The sequence below is a fragment of the Nanorana parkeri genome, unplaced genomic scaffold, assembly GCF_000935625.1.
Source record: "Nanorana parkeri isolate BGI_ZX_2015 unplaced genomic scaffold, ASM93562v1 scaffold169, whole genome shotgun sequence".
NCBI lineage: Eukaryota > Metazoa > Chordata > Amphibia > Anura > Dicroglossidae > Nanorana > Nanorana parkeri.
The window spans coordinates 344340-355176 of record NW_017306437.1 but is presented as its reverse complement, the minus strand read 5'-3'; the positions used below and the strand labels follow the sequence as shown (position 1 = coordinate 355176).

At 41.8% G+C, this 10837-nt stretch overlaps 1 protein-coding gene across 1 annotated transcript in view; it reads left to right on the top strand.

The window, feature by feature from the left end:
* ZMYM2 (zinc finger MYM-type containing 2) overlaps positions 1-10837 on the top strand; it is a 73486-nt gene that overhangs the window by 45492 nt on the left and 17157 nt on the right. Inside the window, exons 8-12 of the mRNA XM_018554670.1 lie at positions 3311-3424; positions 4168-4318; positions 5316-5488; positions 7236-7401; positions 9348-9382. Of these exons, the coding sequence (XP_018410172.1) occupies positions 3311-3424; positions 4168-4318; positions 5316-5488; positions 7236-7401; positions 9348-9382 (639 nt within the window). The remainder of the gene's footprint in view (positions 1-3310; positions 3425-4167; positions 4319-5315; positions 5489-7235; positions 7402-9347; positions 9383-10837) is intronic.

Here is a 10837-nt window from a genome sequence, read left to right as displayed (position 1 = left end):
TAAACGTTCGCCACAGTATATATAACACCATATAATTCGACATGAAGAAAAAGGAACCTGCCCTCCGGGTCAACCATTCTGTCAGTGACCGTGAAGGGAATATCCTTTCCAAATCCTATGGCGACCCCACGCCCCCGCTTGGTAGGGGACGTGCCATGGTACCAGTGTGGAAAGTACCCTGAATGCAATAGTAACGCAGAGTCATGAGAGATATGAGTCTCCTGCAAGAAGACCACGTCAGCCCGCAGTCTGTGTAACTCAGCCAGTACTTGGTGCCTTTTGGCGGGGGCATTAAGGCCCCTGACATTGTATGTCACCAGGCGTAGGGACGCCATCATGGACATGGAATAATATGCGACCGAGACATCAAGCGTCCCAGACCCAGGAAAAGAACCACAAAGGGAGAGGAAGTGAGACTTACAAGGGGGGACAGGGACATCGACAGGGACACGGGGAAACGCATATAAAACAGAGAACATCTAATAAAAACCACATCCATCCACACCACATACTTCCTAGCAAACCATACACACTTGACTCTCATACCTAATCTAAACATAAAATTACTCAACATAGTAAAACGAGCAAGAGCGGACATTCCCCAGGTATCCCCTGTGTCCCTCCAACTCTATCCTATTAGGGGGTTGAAACTAACCACTTCTCCTGCACCCACCAACTCTTAAGAGTCTGTCAGTTAGGCCTGATTCACACCTAGGCGACATGTTCTAGTGCGGTGTTTACGCACGTTTTTGTAAGCAGATTCTGTCACATTCATGTGAAGGCGAAAAACGCACACAAAAAATCCCACTGCACGTTTTTAAGCTTTTTCTATGGAGACTACGGGATAAAACGTGCTGAAATCTTCCCTAAAGTAGCTCATGTATTTTGTGCGACAGGAATATTTCTGCTTGTGACGAAACACAAGACCTGTGACATGAAGGTGCAACAAAGCGCTAACAGCTTATATGTTCATGTACTGTTATCCTGGATCTTAAAAGGAACTAACTACATGGGTCACTTTAATGGTGCATTTGGATTTTATCAGCTTTTCATCGGCCCTTATGCCCTCTGCTCTGTGGCTGTTTACCATTTCATCCATGCCCTCTCCATCTCGAAAATACCTACTTTCAGAATTACTCCATGAGCAGAAACACATTTGTTGGTCTTTTTGTTTTTGGAAACAAATCCAGTTTACATTTGCCAGGCCTCAACCCCCCCACCACCACCTCTTGTCATGTCACAATGGAAGTAAGGCTTCCTTGGCTGGCACTAAGAAAATGCTAGTTGCTTGATTAAGTCTGATTAAAGTGAACCTGAACTTGAAATACTATGTTATATGGAACGTCTAGATGTTAATTGAGCCAAAACAGTACCCTAAAGAATCTTTTTGTTTTGAACTCTTCAGAAAAACAAGTTTTTTTAGCTTCATAGCTGTATATCTTCAGTGTGAGATAATCTAAGGCACTCCTGCATCTGATCGAAAAAAGCAAAGCGCTAGGGGAAAAAATGTGCAAAGGAGCGAAGGGTAGGTGTTCGGGCAAAAACCGATTTGTAAATATCTGACTGATAGTCTCATGTGATTTGTAGTAAGATTTGTCACTGCTATGCTGCTCATTGTTCTGCTTTCTGAAAATGGAGCTGTCCCTGAGCACCTGAAGTGCAAGTATCTCCCTGCTTATGCTTCATGTATTACGGCACTCTATTCTTTGTTTACCTGTAATGCTGTAATGGTGCTTGTTGATTATTACGCCACCAGTCATTTAGATCAGCAATAATTAGGGGTGCAGCTGTGATATGAGAAAGCAAAGCCTTGCTCCTCTACCAAAATGGCCACCTCCTCCTGCAGAACAAGGCATGGCAAGTCAGTAATGAGGAAAAGATTGGCTGCAGTAGGACCACAGGCAATAATAGTTACTAGTATTTATTGGACACAGCTTCCATAGTTCAGGTCTTCTTTAAAGGGCTTTAGCAAATAAGGAAAGTTTAATTTTTAGGGTGCCCTTAATTACATAAATTTACATGCATTCAATTACTTTCGAATCGCAAACCCAGAACAAGCCTACTGTAAATTAATGTCAGAAAACCATGTCAGAATTATGCTTGTTTGAAGTCAACTCATAACGCATTGAAACCAACGCTTAAAGCCCATTTCCAGCTTTGCAGAGGTATTTAAAAAAAAACCATGCAAGCAATGTACACCACGTTAACATGAAGCAGGCCTTTGCAGCTGATGTATATGAACACATAAACTTACTTTTTTTTGTTAGCTTTCCTCTTCATGGAAATGACCGCCTCTGTGCTTTTGTGTGTATATTCTTCCCCCCCTCCGGACAATGTATTGCATGTAAGGGCAGAGCTAGTGTTTACTGATTGTTGCAATGGGTGACAGGGAGGGAGGCGCAGCTGTTTACAGTCTGACACTCTGGTGTCACTGAATTTCCTGTGGAGAAAATGTTTGAATTTTTAGGCTTCAGGCCTAATAATACCTTCCTAAAAAAAAATGAAGAAAGCCTGCAATGTGAGTCATGAAAATGTGAACACGTATAGATCATCACTGCACCTCTTCATTACCACAATCAATTCTAATCACTTACAAATGTGGAAATTGAGTTTAAGGATCTGTTCAGAGATGGTTGCCTCCCTGATTCTCATATGAGAGTCCATGTAAACTAGGCTTTGTATGGATTGCAATTCTTCAGCTGCAATACATAAATACACCTGTAGAGTGTGCTGTTGTGGGTGGAAGGCTCAATGTCAGAATGGCACAAAATATACTGGCAGCATGGAAGAATTACTTTTTTTTTTTTTTTTAAGGATTTTGATCTCTTGAGCTGTGTTTCTGTACTTCAAAGATCAAATATTAAATATTTATGCTCTGGGGAGTGTTTTCTATAGCAAACGTTGGTAATTTTCTGATGCTAAAATAGATGAACTCACCTTTTTATATTGCTAAAATACTTCCGCATGTTCTTTGGAACCTCTCTGAGCCTCAGCACTCCCCTGCTGTAAAGTATACATTTACCTAAATCAGAGATGCCCTGTGTTATTATTATTATTATTATACAGGATTTAGATAGCGCCAACAGTTTGCGCAGCGCTTTACAATATAGGGCAGACATTACAATCGCAATACAATTCAAGACAAGATTGTAAGGAGGGCCCTGCCTCTAAGGGCTTACAATCTAAAAGGGAGGGGGAAGTGATACATGAGGAGGGCCCTGTATCTGTCTCTTTTATCCAATCCATAATTCTGTTTTGTTGTGACCTAAGTTGTAAATGATTTTTCAGTTGAACTCTTTTTGTCTTTCAGACTCTCAGCATTCAGTCTTCTACAAATGGCCAGCATGTCAGCAGCGATATTCAGTTAAAATGCAATTACTGTAAAAATATGTTTTCTACTAAGCCAGCAACCCTGGACTGGGAGGTAACAAGCATATTTGTATTGAATTTTAGCATACTTGTTGTGCTTGTACTATGAAATGTGTTTTGTAAACCTGTAACGCTGCCTGTGCGTTTCTATCAAACGGCAATATTTAAAGCCGAGCTCCAGGTAGAAGTGAAAAAGGAATGTGATACAACTGCACATAACTGCAAGTTGGAAAAAGCCCTGTTAGTTTTTTATGCTTTCTATAGGGCAGTAAGAGGAAATCTTTCCACAGTAAGGGAAATACCAACTTTTTGTCACTGGAAATGGTGTCCCCATTGGAAGGCTTTCCCTGTGCTCCAATCCTAGTGACTGCAAAATTTTGGATTTCCCATCACTTGTTCATCATGACAAAGGTGCATCAGGTTTAAACACAACTGTATCCAAAATCGTATGAGTAGAGAATGGCTTGAACCTGCCAGGTTTTTATTGCCGTCTCTGCCAATGGAGATCTTTACCCTCTTAGTTCCTGTGAGAGAATTCTCCCTAATGGGGGTACAGCAATAATAATCTTCCCAAATATATTTATAAAATGGCTTTTAATCGTGACTTTATTTGGAGATTCTTACCTTTTATACCTATCCTTGTGACAACACACGAAGAGAAGGAAGTAATGTCCAGGGCGTTGTAAACCACAGTGGATGGCTGCAGATGCCTTTTGTTTGTTTGTTTGTTTTACCTTCGTCAGAAATGTTTATATGGAGGCCTTGACACACGTATTTAAAAGTGACATCTACTTGCAGAAAAAGATGTACCAGTTCTGCAGCCCTATATGTTGTGATGATTTTAAGAAGCTGCACTGCATCGTTACATACTGTGAATACTGTCAGGAGGAAAAAACTCTGCATGACACCGTGAAATTTTCTGGCGTTAAGAAGCCTTTCTGCAGTGAAGGTAGGTTGCTCATGTTATTCAGTGACTATTTTTATTTAAAGGAGTTTCTTCTAAGCTGTAGGAGGATGAGGGCTCTGTTGCCATAACTCTAATTTTTCAGATGCCTAGTTTGGGAGTATACATATTTTTGGGCCCGGTGATTGCATTCCTTCTTTCCCTGGCCCTTGACAGTAATGGGCAGAAGGAGGCAGATTTATCAAAAGCAATGTGTTTGCAGAAGTGCTTTGGCAGTTCAGATGGCAAGTAATCACCAGTATGTTTACTATGACTATGAATGTTTGTAACAGACTAGCCAGAGTAAGTTTATAGTGCAAATGACTGCAATGTGTGTTCATGTGCATGCTTCATTGCACTCTGGTGCAGGCATGTTTATGCAGGGTTTTTTTTGCTAATTAAAATGGCCTATTAAGCCTCATTCACACCGCTTAGAGTCGGCCCGTACAGTTCCATGCGGCGTGGATGGTTGTAATGGGCCGTTCCCGGGAAGGACAGGTGCTGCGTGCGATTGTACGCAGCAGCCTGTTGTTCCCTATGGGAGGATGCTGCCGTACGCTCACCCGAGCTGCACATGGGTGCGGGTGTCCGTGCTCGGACACAGACAGAATCCATCCTGTCTGCGTCAGAGTACTGACACCTGTATGGATGTGCAGTTCGGGTGAGTGTACAGCCGCATCCACCCATAGGGAAGAACAGGCTGCTGCGTACAATCGCATGCAGCACCTGTCCTTTCGGGATAGGCCTGATACGGCCATGCACACTGCACGGGTCTGTACGGGCCAACTCTAAGCTGTGTGAATGAGGCCTTCAGCAGTTAAAAAGTAGTCTTATTAGATACTCTTGTATGACGCCGCACTGCAACTTGGAGCATATACGGCTGGTCATTGCATGAATAAACCCTTCTACTTTTCTAAACACTGCATTTGTTATGGCAATTTATTTTATCTGTATTTGTTATTGTAGTCTTGTACATCTCTGTAATTCATTATATTATTTCCAGGTTGTAAGCTACTCTATAAACAGGACTTTGCAAAACGGTTGGGATTGAAATGCGTGACCTGCAACTACTGCTTCCAGATGTGCAAGAGAGGGGCATCTAAGGAGTTTGATGGCAAGCTGCGGGACTTCTGCACTGAGGAATGCAGTAGAAAGTTTCACGACTGGTATTATAAGGTAATTTAGTGGAATGGAATTAGTCCTTATTTTACAGAACATGTACATTGCAAAGCTTTTCTTTGACTGTTTTTTGAAGCTGACCTCCAGGCAGATATATATGATCTGTGTGCTGTTTCTTCTTTTACGGTCCAGTCACAGGGTGGGTGAAGGACAAGATCTGTAAATGTTAAAGCAGTAATCCAAAGCATTCTGAGAATGGGCAAGGGGAGGAGAAGCGAACAAATGACACTGCAAATACACTTCCATATATGAGAGCCACAGCTGTCATAGCCTCTCTCGCTGTACGCTGAATTGATGTGTAAATATTGCAGTAATCCCAAACATACAACTAGGAGTTCTGCTGTACGTGCAGCACAGAAAAAAAAGATATCCTGTACTGCCAGACAGTGCTATGCTGTCTGGCAGGGCTGTGTAAATCCCGGAACTGGATGTATAGAAATACAATTAATTTGGCAGGTAAAAGTCTCCTATGTAATATGTGTATTTCATCAGTGTAGTTGGATGGTTTCCTGGAGTTTAAATTTAAGGTTGGTAGCATTAACAATGTGAAATCTGTATTCGTTACTAGGGATGCACCGATATATCGGCCGCCGAAACATATCGGCCGAAAATTGCACTTTTGGCATAATGCCGAAAGAGCCATGTTTCGGCCGATACATTGGCGCATCCCTGGTTTCTTTTCTCCCCGCTGGCCGCTGCTCTAGCGGGGAGAAAAGAAAGTGACAGCCGGCCGAGCGCTGCGGTGGAGAGCGGCCGGCGTCTCTCCTCCCACACCGCTCAGCCGCCTATCACAGTCCAGCAGAGCGGTGTGGGAGCGGAGACAGCGCTATCACTGGAGGCTGGGCTTTCCTCTCTACACCGCTCGATCAGCCTCCTGTGACAGTGTGTCAGAGAGAAAAGCAATGTACACACATTTGTTACTCATGTCCCATGCAGCATCAGCATGGAAATCCAGAACATTGTGTTCAGTTTTTGCACTTGAAAGATCACTTCTATCTCTGGTTCAAAATCCTTTTTTCAAAAACTAGATATTCACATTTCTGTTGCCTTAAATTCAGATGACCAATTTATTTACTAATTGAGTGGTTGTGGTTATATGACAGGAGTTGCGCTTATAAAACGGAAGTACAGTAATACCTCGGTTCACGAACGCTTCTGTTCGTGAACAATTCAGTTAGCGAACAGGAAGTTGAGCAAAATTTTGCTTCCGTTCACGAACTCCAAATCAGGTGACAAACACGACGTGGCCATCTTCCTCGCTCTGACGTGGTCGTGGCTTCCTCTAACCGAGATTGCGGTCGCAGACAGACCTGTGCACATCTCTGTGAAGCTTTTTTGTGTGCTGTTTAGCACATACAGTACTGTACAGTATTATTCAGTCCAGCATGGCTCCAAAGAAAGTGCAAAGGTTAGTGTTCACTCTCTTCATACAGTACTGTACTCTGTTTCAGATTTTTGTGGTTTAAAAAAAAAAATTAACATATGGTTCGGAACGGATTAACCATATTTACATTGAACCTTATGGGGAAATTTTGATTCGGTTCGCGACCAGAATTTAAGTTTGTGAACTGAGGTGCCACTGTAGTTGTCTTCTTTAGCCAATTTTCCTGACATAACCACTGCAAAGTTCCCTTTTTCTGCTGCCGAATAGAAATCTAAAGCTAGATAAATTATTACTCCCAATACTCAATTTCCAGGGTCCACTTAGAATGCCTAAATCATTTTATTTGTCTCCATACTCTAGGCAGCCAGGTGTGACTGCTGTAGAACTCAAGGAACACTTAAGGAGAAAGTACAGTGGCGTGGATTGATAAAGAATTTCTGTGACCAGCAGTGCTTACTCCGTTTCTACCTCCAGCAAAATGAGCCCAACATGACGACACAGAAAGGCCCAGAGAACATGTATCTAGGTATGTTGCAATGTTTTTCCTGATATAGAGCTCATGTTGGCTCGTAGTGGATTAGTATCTACCAGCTGACATACGTGTGTGGAGGGGGGACTTGAACCCTCATGACACACTGATAAAATATCGAGCCGATGATAACCCATAAACTGTCTTGTAATTCCCGTTCATTTTACAAACCGAGTAACGAGGGGTCAGTGTGTAAGAAGAAAAGGAGAAAATGTGTGACTACTAGATTCAAAATAAATGCCACAGACTGAGCAATACCCTACAACAGAGATTATCTAAAAACTAAACTCGACTAAAATCTCGACTCTCCGACTGAGGCAGAAACTTCTAGGGATTAAGGGACACTCTTAAAAGAAGTGTAACAGGCCTTATTTATAAACCTCAGAGAATAACTTCCATGAGCAACGCACAGCAATTGTCTTTTTAAGATTGAACACTGAAAACTTTAACCCTTTTGCTGCCACCGACATGTATCGTATGTCACTGGCAGCGGGCCCCTTCAAGCAGTCTGTTTACATGTATAAAGCCTGTGAGCTGCCGCCAGATCCCTTCAGGGGCGGTGCGCACTGCAATCTATGCTGTAATAGCTTATTTGGAGTGGAAAGGTGACACTAGGGGGTCTAATTGACCCCTAATGTCACCTTAAAGAGTACCTGTCACCACTAGTATGCTGCCACGTAGGGGGCTTGTAAGCCCCCTTATGTGATGCAATTAAGTAAAGTAAAAAAAAGTAAAAAAAAAAAAATAAGATTAAATTTTTTTGCATATTAACGTAAACATGTGTTGGGTGCGCCTACGTACAAAAACGATTGTGCTACACATATTTGGTATCGCCACATGCACCAGAGTAAGAGCAATATTTACAGGGCCAATATTCATGCATATCTCTAAACTGATGACCTGTACAGGCTTTTAAAACGTAGTCCTATGGACAATTCAGGGTAACGTATTTTGTCGCTGTTTCATGGATGCATGCAACTTTTAACCTTGGCATGTGGGGTATGTAACCTCATCTTTTATATTTTACCAAAAAATGGGTATTATGTTGTGTTTTTGTGCACTAAAATGAAGTACATTTTTTGGGTTTGATAAGAGTTGCATGCCACCATTTTATTCTACAGGGTCTTTGCTTTTAGAAAATATATTTTTTGGGGTTTTAAGTAATTTTAAGGCGTAAAATGTGGATTATAATGTGTGCAGAAAAGGCCTTGGCAGTGAAAGGTTTGATGCAAGATATTTTCAGGAAAACCTATAAGGCCTCATGCACACAATCGTAATTAAATTACCAATCATCTATGATCTTGCTGGCAGAGGCTGACAAAAACATCCTGTGTAAAATAAAAAATAAAAAAGCATGAAATAGTCATTAAAGTACTTGCGTTTTATGGGTGTATAGACCCTTAAACATCTGAAGTGGGTTCAGATGCATAAAATTCTAACTCGCATACCATTCCATTAAACCTGTATGCGTACACACTCAAATTTACTGACCACCAATGCAGATTTTTTCGATCTTGATTATTTATGGATCTGAACGCAAAATGAAAACTTCGAACCTGCCCACTTGCTCTTAAATTAACAGTTCTTCTCTCTTTTGTAGACAAGACCTGTTGAGGCCAAGAGATGTAAAGCTTGTTCACACAAATGAAAATTAAATGCAGCATGTTCTATTTTTCTTTTCCAGTACACTCTAGCACAGAGCACTGGTGTGACCTGAAGCCATAGGACATAAGGCAAATTTGCCTTTTGCTTTAGTTAGGACTGCATTGGGCAACGTTGCCCAACGCCGCTGGTGTGAACAAGCCCTTACTTGGCTAGGGTTTTTTATTGTGGCCTCAGTCCGTTTAGGTATATTGTAGCCTTGGTATTTATTTAGGAACTTGTTATACACCGCTGCTTGTCATCATATGATTCTTTACTAAACTTTTTGTTTTTATTTACAGACCAAGGAGTTCAAGCCTCACGGCACAGACCAATGGTCAGTGAAGTTTTTTAAATAGCCAAAATACACCATTTTGTATTTTTCCAGTAGTGCACAGCTGTGTATGTATATATACACCGATCAGCCATAACATTATGGCCACCTGTCTAATATTGAGTAGGGCCCCCATTTGCTGCCAAACAGCCCTGGCCCATCTAGGCATGGATTCCACTAGAGCTCTGAAGGTATGCTGTGGTATCTGGCATCAAGCTGTCAGTAGAAGATCCTTTAAGGCTTGTTCACACTGTGTCCGGACCTAATCTGGTGCATTTTTTTTAAAGCCTGAATGGGCTTTCAGGCGCATTTCAGTGTATTTGCATGCATTTACATGCATTTTGGTGTGTTCCAGACCAGAAAAAATAGTGGAACAGCAAAAAGTTTCCCAGCACACTCACCAGCCAGCATGCAAAAAAAAACCCCTGTCTAACCGCTAAGGTTAAAACAGAGGTTTTAGATGCACGTCATCTGCAGAATATGTGAAAGCCGCACTGCCTCGTCAAGGCCCCTCTGTGTACAGCGGTCCTAACTCTAACCTATGAGAGTCTCCATCTTGGAGCACATGTAGCAAAAGAAAAAATATGGTGAAAGTTCGCCAGGAGGCTTCACATATTCTGCAGATGACGTGTATCTAAAACCTCTGTTTTTAACCTCAGCGGTTAGACAGGTGTTTTTTTTTGCATGCTGGCTGATGAGCGTGCTGGGAAACTTTTTGCTGTTGTACTGTATAAAGCCCTTCCATGTGCACCTTGCTTTAAAGCTGGTTATGAGTTGATGAGTGTGTTTGCCATTTGTTATGTTTGACAGAAAATATAGTGCACAGTTATTTGTTTTTTCATCACACTGGGACAGACTGCACTGGTGTGCGCAGAGCCCAGAAATACCATTTGGGATGCATTTTATAATAAGCAAGGTTCCCCGAAAAAAACGGAATCCCAAAGTAGGAGCTGTCTATAATAATCAAACAGGTAATGATAATGTAACAAATTTTAATGAGAATTAATTCTCATTAAAATTTGTTACATTATCATTACCTGTTTGATTATTATAGACAGCTCCTACTTTGGGATTCCGTTTTTTTCGGGGAACCTTGCTTATTATAAAATGCATTGGGATGCATTTTAGCTGGTCCAGACATGGTGTGAACAAGCCCTTAGTCCTGTAAGACGGCAAAATGCAAGTTAATTTTACTGCAAATCTGTGCTGCCATTTGTTTTCAATGGCATCCCAATGCATGTGTGTTTCAGCGCACCACACCTCTCAGACGGTTACCACCTGTGCAATGTGTTAAAGAAAACAGTTCTCCTGTAAGTTGCAAGGTGGGGCCTCCATAGATCGGACTTTTTTCTAGCACATCCCTCAGATGCTCAATTGGCTTGAGATCTGGTGAATTTGGAGGCCAAGTCAACACCTCCGACTTGTTGCTGTGTTCCTCAAATCATTCCTGAACCATTT